We start from the raw sequence: 16455 nt of genomic DNA, 5'->3' as shown, positions 1-16455 counted from the left end.
TGGGGAGGTGTGTGTGGTGACCATGGGGAGGGGTGGGGTAGGGCGGGGGCACGGGGGTAGGGATGGGAGTCAGGTCGGGGAGGAGATGTGGGTGTCTGGGGTGTGTGCAAGTTACATGTGAACACCAAGTTCATCTGGCTACTGCAAAACATGAATAGAAGAGGAAATATACTGTGTGGGGAAATGCACTCATTAAACTTAAAATTTTAAAAGGATGAAAACACAGATTACACTTTATTTTTAAAACTGAAATGAATTTTAATACAGAAAACGAAGACAGCATTTTGCAAGTTTATCACTCAAAGGGGTATCGCTATTTGAGGAAATCAGCGTGTTACACTCTGAGAGATGAAATGTTACAGCTTGTACACCAAAATCAAAAAATGAAATTAAATTAAAAAATGAAATGGTTACCAAGGTAATGCAGGTCAGGGGATCAAAGGTGAAGGGTCACACATTATTAAAAAGAAATCCAAAAGGACGGCTGCATCATGATCTCTGCAAAACAAAGGAGCTCCAGTAAGTAAAACTCGCACCTCCCAGAATCAAACTCAAGTTCTTGAAAAGAAGACGCCCCCTTGTAACTGAACACAGTCACTGCTGAGTCCATGTCGAGCCATTTTTAATTAGGTACAAAACCAAATTTTAATTACCTTTTTTAAATAAAAATTTAACCATTCAATCATATTAAACCGCAAATATCCCCCATTACAAGTGCCTGAAGTACTGACATATCCACTGGACCCCATGCCCCGTTTTCGGGAAATAACACTGTTTGTTAAGTTGCCAACATATCAGAAATCTAATTTGGTCACAGCGTGGTGAGTTTTTTTTTTTTCCTCTCCTCAAGGAATGAATTCCAAAATTGAGTTTTTGCAAATTTGTTTCATTTGAAGTAGCTGCATAAAATTTCCATTATTGGAACATTTAGTATAACAATGTTCTAGAAGACAGCAATAAAGTGATACATGATAAAATAAACTGTGTAACTATATCTATTAAGATCTGTTCTCACATTCAACTCTCACTGCACAGGGGGGAAAAGACATTTTAAGCAAAATAACTTGCTATCTCTACTGGAATTACACAGAATTAATAGAAGCTTGGCATAAGGAATATCTTAACAATGGAAAAAAGTGTATGACAATTGAGGCCTCAATTTTCTGTTGTTATTTACTCATTTCCCTCATTAACAAACAAAAAAGGACATTAACAAACCTTAGAAGGACAGAAAGAGCTATGGTTTTGTTTTGCATCATGTACCCACCGCAGAAATCATGATAAACACACTTAACTTTGCGGCAATAGCAAGTATAACAATTAGGAGTTACAGTAAATAATTTCCATATTCCTTTCACTAGTAAATAAAATGACTACTATTTTATTTACTAATGATCTTCAGTCTTCTCTCTAAAACTAAACTTGAGGGGGCTACATTTCCTGATTTAAGGATCCAATCAACTTTCTTTGCTTCTTGCTGTACAGTGAATTGTAACAGGCAATAGAAATAATGCCTCTCTATCTAAGAGGGGAAAAGGGAGCATCACTAGCAAGAACTTTAAGTACCATTCCTTCTTCCAGCCTCCAAGGTTAGCTTCAATCTTACCATATCTAACATTTGAGTTTACCTTGTTAAAATCAAATTTCCCAAATACTTTCTTATTAAAATAAAGACAACTGCCCCACAGGATTTTATTAAGAGGAATAGGATATTCTTTCTGGTGGCTTAGAGCTATCAATAAATAAACTCTATAAGGATTTTTGTTCCCCCTGATTAGGTTTTGTTAAGAAATAACTGGCAGAGCACTAAATACAAGTGTGTTAGTGCCTCAAGGCCACATTTCTAAAAACACGACTTTTAAAGTTTCAGAGCTACTGAAAAGTAAACTAGCCTTCATTTATCTGGGATGCTCCTCTCCAGTAAAGTCTGTCATATATGAATTTGTTGCTGGGAGGCATGCAAGCAATTTTTAACACTACAGAAGGAATCAATACCCCATCAAAACAATGCAGATGTTGTTTTAGTAGCACTGTTACTCAGACCACTTTAAGCATGCTTACAAGAAAAGGCAAGAAGTCAGCAAGTTTACCATTAGCCAAGTTTTGTTTTATTAAAATATTTCCCATTAAAAATGAGAAAAGGTACATTCAGATCCAATATATGTACCAAAACACAAGCATTTATTTAAAAACTTCTTGACAACAAGAGGAGACAGCACTTATAGATGCTTTTCAAAAGTCTTCTAAATCATTTCTAAAATTCACGGACTCAGAAAAACGTGTTAGCCCCAACTTTCTACCAGCTTAACCCCCACTGCAAGCTGCAGACACCAGTCTAGGCCAACGTGATTTGATTCTCCAAGTGGTAAGGAATTGCTCTCCGAGGTCCTATAAGCACTACAACTAATCAAGTTTCCACAAATAAATCCACAAAACTGAATATAACCTAAGTAATAAACACAAACAAGAACCCTCCCCACCCAAGCACTTAGAAGTTCTGACAATTTGAATAAATCTGTGCCAGTAATGACATTTTAGGTGACTTAAAGAAAATCTATGAAGGATTTTAGCTGATGTTTCTCACATGTGTTTGCTATTTGGGAGAGAAAGGGCTACCAGGAAGGAGTTTACCACGCCTCTAATAGTCAAGGACCCTAGAACCTAATTAGAGCTTCCCTGGTGACTCAGGCAGTAAAGAATCTGCCTGCAACTCAGGAGACCCAGATTCGATCCCTAGGTCAGGAGGATCCCCTAGAATGTAATAAGTAAAAAGAAGGCAAGACTACTGGGAGAAATAACAATAATCTCAGATATGCATATAACACCACCACCCTAATGGCAGAAAGCAAAGAGGAATTAAAGAGCCTCTTGATGAAGGTGAAAAGGAGAGTAAAACAGCTGGCTTAAAACTCAATATTTAAAAAACAAAGACCATGGCATCCAGTCCCATCACTTCATGGTAAACAGATGGGGAAACAATGGAAACAGTGAGAGACTTTATTTTCTTGGGCTCCAAAACCACTGTGGATGGTGACTGCAGCCATGAAATTCAAAGACCCTTGCTCCTTGGAAGAAAAGCTATGACCAACCTAGACAGCATATTAAAAAGCAGAAACATTACTTTGCCGACAAAGGTCCATATAGTCAAAGCCATGATTTTTCCAGTAGTCATGTACGGTTGTGAGAGTTGGACCATAAAGAAGGTTGAGCACCAAATAATTGATGTTTCCAAACTGCGGTGCTGGAGAAGACTCTTGAGAATCCCTTGGACTGCAAGGAGATCAAACCAATCAATCCTCAAAGAAATCAACCTTAAATAGTCATTGGAAGGACTGATACTGAAGCTGAAGCACCAATAATCTGGCCACCTGATGCAAAGACTCGACTCCCTGGAAAAGACCCTGATGCTGGGAAAGACTGAGGACAAGAGGAAAAGGGAACGACAGAGGATGAGAAGGTTGGATGGCTTCACCAATTCAAAGGACACGAGTTTGAGCAAATTCCTGAAGCCTGGCGTGCTGCAGTCCATGGGGTGGCAAAAAGTCAGACACGACCGAGAGACTAAACAGAGACCACTGGGGCCAGAACATCTGGGGAGCACGGATTCAGCTGCGACAACCAGGAGCTGCCCCAGAGGCTGGTATCTGGGACACACTTCCTTTTTCCCAGAGACACAATCTGACACCTGCCTACTTAACCGGAGGTCTGTTGAAGCAACAGTTCTGCTCCAGATTCTAGAGGCCATGAGACGTGAGTAACTTTTTATTTTTTCCCAAAAGACTGGCTTAAGCTGAAATTTGAGACACAAAGCAGTTTCCTAGCCCCCTCTTCCTGGGCCGCAAAGAGAGTCCCTCAAGGACTACAAATGGACTGGATTCACAGATACCAATAAAAGTGAAAACTGAGGGGTGGGGGAAGGGTGGTCTTTGACCCCAAATAAATCCATCAGTGGTAGAACTAGCACTTTTGCAGCAAGGGGTAGAGAAAGACAGTCCTCTTCCAAATGACGAGCAGTAAATAAAATAAACAGGCAATGTTCAAAAGTCCTATACTACCCAAATTTTAGGAGCACAACTAGCACACACCCTACCCTCAATCTGAAATTGGAAAGAAAACTACAACCACACGGGTGACTTACATTACTACGGTAAGAAACATACAAGGTTTCACTATGACAAGACCAACAAGTCACCAGAGTTCTAGCAAAGAAGACTTTTCCAAAGAAAGGCTCACCCATATTAGGTTCTCACTGTCTGGACAATTTTTTAAAGAACACATTCTCCAACATGCTCAATCTGTACTCTGAGTTTTGGGGGGTTGTTTTTTGTTGTTGCTGTTTCAGTATTTTGGGGGTTCTGTCTATTTGCCAAGGACCAGCCAGCATTTATAAACACAGAGAATTGGCTCATTCCTCAACTAAAGAGACACAGAACAAAGAACGTCGTTTCTAATAAGGTTAAATCATGACAGAAAGGCTGCCATTTTCACCTCAGGCGTATACTTTCAAAATACACACAAGAACCAGAAAGAAATAAAAAATAAAAAGCCAAGAAAATTCAGACTCAGAGAAGCTAGGAGACAGTTGAAGAAACCCATTAAAACAGAGTTCTATATACTTTATTTTTACAAAATGGCGATTAACGCAACAATATAATGCTTTCTGCAACAGAAACTAATCTCAGCAAGTGTACTCTGAGAGCAAAACGAGAAAGTCCAGCCAAAAGTTTATTACAGTGATGGGGCATTAAAAAAAAAAAAACTTGAATCTATAAATATAAATAAATATGTCACCAAAATGTCACTCAATAAAAGACAATTCACTAGAATAAAATGCACTTGAGCTAAGTATATCCTTCAGTTAAGTGGGGATTATACTTCTATTACCCTTTCATCTTAGAATTTGTTAGTTTTTTCCAGCATATTAGAAGTACTGGTTGTTTGAAAACCAAGACAAGGAAAGCACTTGGTCTCCACAAATGTGGTTCTTCCAAGTGCACCCAGGGGGGCACTGCCAGCAGGAGGTGTTCCCTCCCCCACCCCCTTCCCACTACAGCCACCCTCTCTGCCATTTTTTTCAACCTTTCTGAAAATACATTTTCTCTGCCAAGCTTCTCAGTCTGTTCTAAAATATACGCCTGTTTCTTAAAACTTTCTATAAGTGATACAGCAACCTACACCTGCAATCATCGTATTATTTCCGCTACAATCCTCGAAAAGAAAACAAAAGCGAAAACTATAAATACCCGTCTACCTGGAACTTTATCCTCAACAATATAATTTTCTCCCTAACAGCTTCAAAGATCTCATGAAAGGAGAAAGCGAGGAGGAGGAAGGGGTCCACGTGCCGTGAGCACGAGCAACTTTTAAGAGTAAGCAGACTGCTCCTTCTGGTGGAGCGGGGATGGCCATGGGGTGTGCACGAGCACAAGTCTCAAAAGTAGGTGCAGCTCAGTATATGCCAATTACATCTCAAAAAGCTATTTAAGAACTGGGGCACAGACTGAAAAACTCTAAATTCACCAGGCACTGGAGGAGTACTCAAATGCTGTGGAGAAGGCCTCAGCAGTGGGGGGGGAATTGGCCTGAGGTTGAGCACTGCTGCACACTCACCTAACAAAGCAAGACCTGAAAGGATCAAACTGTTTAAAAGCAACTTAGCTGCATCCCAGAGCAAAGTTCAAGAAGAATTCAAGGGTCCTGCTCCCTTAAATTTAGTCTGTCAATGTCCACTTTCTAATCAGGATATTTAGTCCATATGCAGCTAGTATAATATACTTTAGTCCATATACAGTTAATATTATAAACATGGTTGGGTTTTAGTTAACCATCCTGTGATTTGTTTTCTACTTATTTCCTGTGTTCTTTGTTCCTTTGTTCTTCCTTTCTGCCTTCTTCTGAATGAATCAAGTATTTTTAGTTTAAAAAAAAAAAAAACTTTTTAAGAAAAGGGGGTGGGCAAAAGGCAGGGCTGTGCCCTCTTCCTGCGCACTTTACCCCACAAAGCCCAGCTGCAACCGTCATGCAGGAAGAGCCAAGAGCCACGGGAGCCAGCAGGGGCCACTGAGCTAACCAATTCTAGAGCCACCTGGTTCTGCTCGTCTTGGGTGAAATGATGAAAGTAACCTCCTTGTTTAAAATAAATACTATATATTTAAAACACGTCCTACCGATTACCAGCTTTCATATTAGCCACAAACCTGAAATTACCATAGTTTCTAAATGGAAAAATCAGGGCACAATATGACAGTTTCTCTAAAAGACTTGAAAAACCAGCTTTGGACATACTCCTAGCTTTACAAATGATATGCAAATTTGCCAAATACTCTTAAATTTCCCCCTCAGATTTTGCATTTATATGATGTTAACTCTACTACAGTCAAGACCCATTCCTCTCAGGGACTATCGCCACTAGAGAAAAAGAACAATATGATATATGCCAAATTCCCCCAAATAAAAATTTATAAAAAATAGAACAAAAGGGAAACATTCACCTCCTGTTGACTTTATGTCTGTATGACCTGTGTAAGGTTAATAACCTGCACACCAGTGCTTATTTTAATTGCTCTACTGGCTTCCTACACGACAGTCAGGACAAGACTACACGACAGTCAGGAGTTATGACTCCAACATTTCCCACTTCCTCTTGTCACGGATTCTCAAGCTTCAGACAAAGAAGCAGCCCCTATTTAAACCAAGTCATTTGTAAAGAATAGTTCCCAAGTCTCTCCCTTAAGAGATTACAATTTAGCACATCAAAAGAGGAGCTAAACAATCTGCATTTTTAGTAAAACCACCAGGTGAAGCTGACTAGAACAGCCCACAGTCCTCACTTTAAGAAAAATTGCCTAGGTGGGTTCAACCCCATCCTCCAATCTCCACATACACCCGCCTCCTGCAGGCATCAGGCACCGATGTCACACCTGCCAAAAGGTAAAGAAACAAATTCCAGCTAATAACAGCTTAAGGTGGCCCTTAAGTTTTTAAATGCCAATAGATGCTTTAAAAGTCTCTAAAAGCCCAAGAATAAAGCTATACTGAAAGACAGGGTAGCTATACAAGATACAGAGAATCCTTTTCCAATTAGAACCAATTCTAGGTTTCAGTAATAGCTCTACTGCTTACTACTCTATGACCTTGGATAAACTAATTTTTTAACAAAGTCATACTTTCTTCACTTAAAACATGAAGATAATGACATCCCTACCTTATAGGGCTGCTGTGAATATTGAAGAAAATAAGTAATACAAACTGAGCAGCATGGTGCTTAGGTCTTAAAAAGTAGTAATGCCAGCTCTGTGGTTACTACGATGATGGTGCTGATTATCTTCCATTCTTTTTCTGATCTGATTCTTTACAAGGTTTACAAGAGGGCTACTGCTCTCTCCATTAATTCAGATATGCAAAGGTTAACATTCAGATGTAAATCTTAAGAATGGCAGAGCTGGAACTGAAATTACACCTGTCCAGCCTGTCCTGCTCCATGGCTCTGCTCCTGACAGGAAGGCGCTCCACACGGGCTCTGCACACTACGGTTCCCAGTCATGTTCCGGGAGTGAGACAATGAAAGGACAGGACGGCCGTGCGGGGCAGCAGAGGGGACTGCACCCTTCTAGATTCATTACATACCAACCACAGCATCTTACACAGGGCATTCAGGACACTTTACTCAAGGGAATCACAGAAATAAACCAAGGACTTACTTGCATACAAAAGAAGGAGGAGCAATTATTTTCCATTCTGCAATTCTACTAATTAAAAGACAAATTCATTCAATAAATATATACAGAGAGCCTAACTATAGGGAAGGCTCGGTCACTATGTCCCGGGATGTGCAATGAAGAGCAGAGAAGAGGTTCCAGCTTTGTCTATCTTGACACTGAGGCAAGGATTCAGACATGGAACAAGTCATTTCAAGCACCTTGAGCAGAGTTAAGAAGTGCAGGGTGCTATGGAAATGCACAGCAAGGGTACCTCATGGATTCTGCTGTGGAGGGCAAGGGGGAAAGAGGCAATTCTTCTAGGGGAAATAATGTTTAGCTGAGATCAGAAGGATGACAAGGTGGAGGTGGACCATATCCCAAGAAGAAGAAAAAAATGACATGTCACAGGCAATATGGGAGGAAGGACCTGAGAACAGACAAGGAATTCAGGGGAAGAAACCAACGGTTGGAAAAGAGAAGGGGAAAGGGGCCAGGCGGGAGGCTGGATGGGTGACGCACAAGATTTCACAGGCCTGTGCACAAGGCTGAGAAGCTAGATCTTAAGGACAATGGAAAAGTATTCAAACAACTGAGAAACGGGGTACCATAATCCAACTGGCATTTTTAAAAAACCACTCCGACATCTGGGTGGGAGCAGGCAAGACTTCAGGCAGGGACAGGGGTCCAGGAGCTCTCTAGAAGCCGTTTGGGCACAAGTAATTGTCGACTGGCCTGGAGAGGTGGCTGTAAGGAGTGATTTAGACAGAATGGAAATTTATGTGGAAATAGAACTGGTAGGCCTGGATTCAAATTCAATACGTAAAAGATGAAGGAGGTGTCAAAAATGACCTCTGAGAGGAAAAAAAGTAGCAACTCTAGATTGGAGATACCTGATAAGCACTGCCTCAGCCAGGTGGTGAAGGTTAAGAGTATCACAGTGAGAAGTCTTGTTGATAGCAAGCACCCCTGATCTGATGAGATGAGAAGGGCTCTGCATCTCCACAGTCTTCCTTCCCAAAACCCGTAATCCTAGCCTAATCACAGACGGAATAGCAGACCAACCCAAACTGAAGGACACTGTACAAACGCCTGATCCGTCAAGGTCAACAGAAACAAGCAAAGTCTGAGCAATTGTCACAGTCCAGAGGAGCCTGAGGGGAAAGGACAACTAAATGCCATGTGGCCTTCTGGACAGGGTCCTGGAGCAGAAAAGGACACTAGGGGAAAACTAAGGAAAGCTGAAGAACATGTGGAGTTTACAGTCCTGTAGCAGTATTGGTTACTGGTCAGGGTGAACGTCCACTTTCACTTTATTAGGATCAGTGGGAGTGGGGGACACATGAACTGTCTATGATGTTTTTGCAACTTTCCTAGAAAGCTAAAACTACTTCTAATGCACAGATGGTGACTGCAGCCATGAAATTAAAAGACGCTTACTCCTTGGAAGGAAAGTTATGACCAACCTAGATAGCATATTGAAGAGCAGAGACATTACTTTGCCAACAAAGGTCCGTCTAGTCAAGGCTATGGTTTTTCGTAGTCATGTATGGATGTGAGAGTTGGACTGTGAAGAAGGCTGGGCACCAAAGAATTGATGCTTTTGAACTGTGGTGATGGAGAAGACTCTTGAGAGTCTCCTGGACTGCAAGGAGATCCAACCAGTCCATTCTGAAGGAGATCACCCCTGGGATTTCTTTGGAAGGAATGATGCTAAAGCTGAAACTCCAGTACTTTGGCCACCTCATGTGAAGAGTTGACTCATTGGAAAAGACTGATGCTGGGAGGGATTGGGGGCAGGAGGAGAAGGGGACGACAGAGGATGAGATGGCTGGATGGCATCACTGACTCGATGGATGTGAGTCTGAGTGAACTCCAGGAGTTGGTGATGGACAGGGAGGCCTGGCATGCTGCGATTCATGGGGTCGCAACGAGTCAGACACGACTGAGCGACTGAACTGAAGTGAACTACGTTAAAACTGGCCCCCAGGTCTGCCTTGGACACGTGGGAGGTGTCCTTTTTTGAGACAGGACAGAGAGGAACACCATGAGCTCATTTCAGACACACTACACAGGACCAGCCTGTCAAGACTGCCATAGAATGGGTGCGCAGCTCTGGTGGGGCCCTCGGCAGAGGGAGCTGAGCTCAAAACAAATTCAGCATGCTAGCACACCAGCATGCTAGAATGTGGAGGCAGCAGGAGAGGAAGAAGGCTCACTGAGAGAGAGAGAGAGACCTTGGAACAGAGAGAAGGAAAATCATTACCCTTGGAGAGACCGAGAAAGTGAACAGGACAGAATGTGGGCACCAAAGTTCAGTTCTGGCGAAACATTTTTTTAAATATTTATTATCTGTTCTTATTTGTGGCTGTGCTGGGTCCTCACCGCAGAGCACAGGGCTTCTCTAATTGCAGCAAGCCGGGGATACTCTTCGTTGCAGCTCACGAGCTTGAGGCACGCAGGCTTCAATAGTTGCGGTGCACGGGCTTAGCTGCCCTGTGGCATGTGGATGCTTCCCAGACCAGGGATCGAACCTGTGGCCCCTGCACTGGCAGGAGGATGCTTAACCACTGGACCATCAGGGAAGTCCCCTAGCAAAACTCTGGTTTTCTAAAGTCCAGTAAGACAACACAAACAAAAAGCAGCAGGTAAGTCTGAACTTGCTGAAAAAACTACCACAAAAATAAAAATAGGTACAGACTTATTGCATATAAGACATGCTCAAAGATGTATTAATACAACACAAGAGAATATAGCCAATGTTTGTAATAACTGTAAATGGGAAAAAATAATAAAAATAGATACAGTGTTTTGTAGCACAAGTTAAAAAAAAATCAGGAGCCTTCTCAGCAGGCTGAGGGAGTAGCAGGGTCACTGAGAGTGAAAATGAGTATCTTAGAGGTGAGGACCTCAGTTGATTCCTGAGAAATATCCACATTTACCAGTCACACATGAAGAAGGTCAAGTCAAGCCCCGAGAAAAGCCCACCTTCAGACGTCGGGAAGAAGACAGTGGAACATCCAACAGTAGGAGAAAATCCAAGGCCACACGTCATCCCGGAGGCCAAAGGAGAAGGCACAGTCAACTTGTGTGAATACGTCTGAGAAACCAAATAAAATACTGAAAAATGCCCCTCATCTTTACCAATTCTGAGGTGACAAGTGATCTCGCTTTGAAAGAGGTTTCAGCAAATAATGGGAATTAAATTCAGATTGGAGTATCTCAATAAAAGTGAAAAAAAGAAAAACCAACTCTCACAAGAAGTCTGGCTCTCAGACTTGTACTCCCTTATTCAAGGCAACATTACTTACAACACCCAAAGGTGGAGGCAACCCAGGTGTCTATCGATGAATGAATGGATACCACAGTGTGGTATGTACATAATGAAATATTATTCATCCTTTAAAAAGCAAGGAAATGACGTGTGGCTGAACCATGAGGACATTATGCTAAGAGAAATAAGTCAGTCACAAAAAGACAAATGTTGTAGACTCCCCTGATCTGAGATAATTAGCGTTGTCAAATTCAGAGACAGGAAACAGAAAGATGCTTGCTGGGGCTGGAAGGAGATAGCAACGGGGAGGAAGTTACACAACTGTGTGAATTTACTCAATGCCAAAGTATTATATACTTTAATGTGGCTAAGATGGGAAATTTTATGTTATGTACATCCTACTACAATCAAAAATTTTTAAAAAGAAGTCTGGCTCTCAAAATGTTAAATTCGTATCAAGCCATAATGATTTACAATGAAAAATATTTAGAGTTGGACACTTTAACCTAGATCAGCACTTTCTAGACATGTCCCTGAAGACGCGTATCTCACACACACACACATCACAGATGCTGGTCCCCCCATGCTCTGCAAGGGGGCCTGGGCCCCACAGACCCCAGGTCGGTGGGCTCTGATCCCAAGAGTACTCATCTATTAACCCTGTATGCCTTATAAGTACTTTTATATTTGATGTGTTCTAAGATGTGTGGTTTTTCCTGTGGTCATATATGGATGTGAGAGCTGGACTGTGAAGAAGGCTGAGCACCGAACAATTGATGCTTTTGAACTGTGATGTTGGAGAAGACTCTTGAGAGTCCCTTGGACTGCAAGGAGATCCAACCAGTCCATTCTGAAGGAGATCACCCCTGGGATTTCTTTGGAAGGAATGATGCTAAAGCTGAAACTCCAGTACTTTGGCCACCTCATGCGAAGAGTTGACTCATTGGAAAAGACTCTGATGCTGGGAGGGATTAGGGGCAGGAAGAGAAGGGGACGACAGAGGATGAGATGGCTGGATGGCATCACTGACTCGATGGACGTGAGTCTGAGTGAACTCCAGGAGTTGGTGATGGACAGGGAGGCCTGGCGTGCTGCGATTCATGGGGTCGCAAAGAGTCGGACACGACTGAGCGACTGTACTGAACGGAAGATGTGAGAAGAGCCGGGAGGCAATGGCTACAGAAATAAGGATTAGAGATCATTTCAATTCTATTTTCAGTGGCAAAAAAACTTGCTTTACAAGGGGGAAATCCCTGTAAGAGACCTAAATTTCTGTTAATAAGTGAGTGTTTAAACAATTTATGGTAACATTCAGGAAAAAAAGTTGCTTTAAATTGGTTTTCTTCATCAACCCACAAATTCTGCTACCAAAAGGAAAAGGAAAAGAATGTGACCCCAACTTACAGAAACTAGTAACACGTCATTTAGAGAAACAAAGGAACCTCTACTACAAAGTCACACCCCATTTTTGAAAGATAACTTTAAGGATGGATGGACTAGGGGCAACAATTTCTCTTCATGACTTGTCAGATTGACAAGAACTAAATCAGTGTGTAAGGAAAAAAAGGAAAAAGCAAAGAACAATGTGGCACTGATGCAGGCCTACGATAAACAGGTCAGTGAACAGAGAGCATTCATACAAAACCACACATGAGTATTTGTGGAAATTTAGCACAAGGTAAAGGCAACATTTCAAATCAGTAGGAAAGGATCAATGACTCAATAATGAGCATCTATTAATATATGGGGGGAAAAAAGCTTTACCTCACTGTGTCCATACTACCCAAAATGTCTCTGTGTATTAAACATCTAAGGGGAAAATTCAACACAAAGAAGAAAATCCAGGAAGAACACTTAGGAACTGGGGTAAAGAAGCCTTTCCTGGGTGTGCTTTCAAGGCCAAAGAGACTCAAAGTTTGAGTGCATGACCCACAGGACTGACATGAGGATGTAAGACTGAAATACAGCATGCTAGCCAGGAAAAAAATGAAACTTTTTTTTTTTTTTTTAAAGAAAAACACAGAAATCAGAAAGGGTAAAGACCTTACTAGAAAAAAGAACAAAAGAATGAACAGATAATCAAAAAAGTAACACAAAGTGGCCACATGAAGAAAAGCGAATTAAAAAGAAACAATTTTTTCACCTGAAAGAAACAATTTTTTCACCCCTTAGACTAAGAAAGATCGAAAAACTGTAATACCTGTGTCAGTCAGTTTAGGGAACTGAATATTTTCCTATTCAGCTATAGAGAGTGTAGTGGCACCTTTCTAGAAGGAATATGGCAAATGTTTACACTCTCTGGCGAGCAACTATGTTGGCAGACCTCCTTTCCTAAGACAATAACTAGAGAAGTGTGCAAAATACTGAGATAAGCAATAAGGGACTGGTTTACAATTTTTATAGAAAAGTTAAGCTCTTATACTCTGGCCACCTGATGCAAAGAGCCAACTCATTGGAAAAGACTCTGATGCTAGAAAAGATTGAAGGCAAAAGGAGAAGAGGGCAGCAGAGGATGAGACGGTCAGATAGCATCACTGACTCAATGGACATGAGTTTGAGCAAACTCCAAGAGATAGTGATGGACAGGGGAGCCTGGGGTACTCCAGTCCATGGGATTGCAGAGAGTAGGAAATCACATAGCAACTGAAGAACTATACTTTTCAGTTATGTACAGCCACATCCACACATGCACTGGCATGGGGAGAAAACCAAAGAGGTATCCATGATTCCTTGGAGGGGAGGGGCGGGGGAGGAGTGTAACACACACACACACTCCCCACTTTGAGGCAGAATAACTCTTAAAGCAAGACAGGCTGGAAAAGAACCTCAATATATTAGTCAATACATAATTCCAACTTGATTTTTAAATTACTAAAAACATTCACCTCTCAATTGGTAATAATACCTAGAAGGATAAGTAGATCTGTAAATTATATTAATACAACTGAGAAACATATAATGGACAAAACTAATGTCATGAAACTAAGCTAACTCAAAGAATTCAACACATAATTGAATAATTCAATCCTTTCAAAGCAAATGTAATTGTAACTTGAGTTGGGGATATCAATACTAATATCCCTACCATATGCAGACATTCCCTACAATAAATCTTCATCTACCACTAATCTCATTTGGGTCCTTCAGTGTGAGATAACAGAAAATAACTTGGGTCTCTGGCCCCAAGTACTGGCAGAGAATTCCTAAAACCCCGTAATTTCTTAAGTGATAAGAACATCTTTGGTTCCGATATCTGGTCTTTGACTTCGTCCCTGACCCAGAGTTCCTGAAACCCTGGCAAACTCTAAGTGTTTAAAAGCACTAAAGAGCTACTGGGGCTACTCTAGGTGGGGGTGGGGGTAGGGGTGGGGGTGGGGGGTTGGGGGGGGACAGGCTCCAAGATGGCTACAAATGGGGCTGGTCACGAAAAAGACCAAGCCATGAGTGGCAGCTTGGAATTTTCTGCCCCCCACTCCCAATTCTTCAGAGAGAGGCTGGAAATGGAATTAATAATTGATCAAGAGGAAACTTTCCAAAAATCCCAACAGTATCGGATTCAGAAAGCTCCCAGATTGAGGCTGTGAACACCTCCACAATGGGAAAGCAACACACCCCCAACTCCACAGGACAGATACTCACCACTCTCTACGTTCCTAGCGACCGGACAGTGTCTGAAAAAAGGCATTCATAGACTACAGACTCCGCCAAGGCAAGCTCAATGTCTATTTGGCCCTCTCTTATGTATCTGATAACAAACACGATATCTGCTATAGAGAGAATGTTTAACAACATTTATTAAATAAATGTTGAATGAATGTGAGGGATGGGGTGGGCTCCATAATTCTATTCCTAGGCTCAGTTGGTAAAGAATCTACCTGCAATGCAGGAGACACAGGTTCTATCCCTGGGTCAGGAAGATCTGCTGGAGGAGGAAATGGTAACCCACTTCAGTATTCTCACCTGAAGAATCCATGGACAGAGCAGCCTGGAAGACTACAATCAGTGGAGTTACAAGAGTCAGACATGACTTAGTGACTAAACCACCACCAGCTTCCATCAAGTTCCACCAGAGTGACAGAACAGAGACGTCTCCGCCCTGCAGGAAGCCACAGCATGCCCTGGAGACCAGGCATGGGTCTCAGCCCTGGGCACCACGGGGACTCTTCCTTGAGGGCTCTGCCTCATCCTAGAGGACGCAGCTCCCCTCTATGTGTGCTATTCTTACATTCTTTACAGTTCTCTTGACTTTTTATGAGCCCAATCCCGCATTACTTCCATTCCCTCATCCAGTGAAAAATGGTCATTTTTTTAAAAAATCTCTTTTATATAGGCAAAATGAAAAAACCTGAATGGGAAAAAATTCTGCAGATGATATGACTGATAAGGGATTAATATCCAAAATATATAAGCAGCTCATACAGCTCAACATAAAAAAAAAATCTGATTTAAAATATTCATAGTGAATTTTTTATTTCTCTTTTCCTTTTCCTCCTGATTTGACCCAGACTGATACAGATTTATCAGGCTTCCCTGATAGCTCAGTTAGTAAAGAATCCACCTGCAATGCAGGAGACCCCGGGTCACGATTCCTGGGTCAGGAAGATCCGCTGGAGCAGAGATAGGCTACCCACTCCAGTGTTCTTGGACTTCCCTTGTGGCTCAGCTGGTAAAAGAATCCACCTGCAATGCAGGAGACCTGGGTTTGATCCCTGGGTTGGGAAGATTCCCTGGAGAAGGGAAAGGCTACCCACTTCAGTATTCTGGCCTGAAGAATTCCATGGATACAGATTTAGAATTAATTTGTGTGTGTGCAGTGAAAGAGTTACATTTCTTTTCTTTCCCCACATGAGTATTTAACTGAATACAGTTACTGAGAAGACTGTCCTTTTTCTGTCATTCTGCAGAGCCTCCTACATGGTAAATCAAGTGTCCAAATACGAATGCAACTGTGTCTGGACTATTTTGCTTGGCTGGTCAACTTGTCTAGCCTTTCACTAAAGTTATATTATTTTAATTACCATAGGGTTAAACTAAGTCCTGCTATCCTGTAGAGTAAGTCTGCTCAGATTGCCATTCTTCAAAACTCTTCTGGGCATCCTTTGCTGTCTACATTTCCAAGCATATGTTAATATCAGTTTGTCAAGTTCAACAAGGAAACAACTGCAGGCATTTTTATTGATACTACATGAAGGCATGTTTGAATTTCAGAAGAATCAACATCTTACAGCATTGATTCTCCTAATCCATTAAGATGGTATACCCATCTATTTATTTAGACCTTTAACTTCTCTCAGTATTTATCTTTCCCTGTACAGATGCCTTATATTTTGTTAGACTTAGACTTAATCTGTAAAGTCGGACTGTGCATGCCACCACAAATGATATTTCTACTTCACTTTTTATTGTTGATATACAAAATTGCAATTGTGCCCAGAGTTACTCTGAATCTTGCAGCCTTGCTTATTAATTAAATAAGTTATGACG

General features: G+C 41.6%; 1 protein-coding gene across 2 annotated transcripts in view; it reads right to left on the bottom strand.

The window, feature by feature from the left end:
- Positions 1–210: 210 nt before the first annotated feature.
- LOC120880159 (calmodulin-binding transcription activator 1-like) overlaps positions 211–16455 on the bottom strand; it is a 70093-nt gene continuing 53848 nt past the window's right edge. For both annotated transcript variants that reach the window (XM_040263330.1, XM_040263329.1), the window contains exon 4: positions 211–498. In XM_040263330.1, the coding sequence (XP_040119264.1) occupies positions 490–498 (9 nt within the window). In that variant the 3' untranslated portion in view covers positions 211–489. The remainder of the gene's footprint in view (positions 499–16455) is intronic.

The sequence above is a fragment of the Oryx dammah genome, unplaced genomic scaffold (genome assembly GCF_014754425.2).
Source record: "Oryx dammah isolate SB20612 unplaced genomic scaffold, SCBI_Odam_1.1 HiC_scaffold_21, whole genome shotgun sequence".
Classification (NCBI taxonomy): Eukaryota; Metazoa; Chordata; class Mammalia; order Artiodactyla; family Bovidae; genus Oryx; species Oryx dammah.
This window is presented reverse-complemented; position numbering and strand designations above follow the sequence as displayed.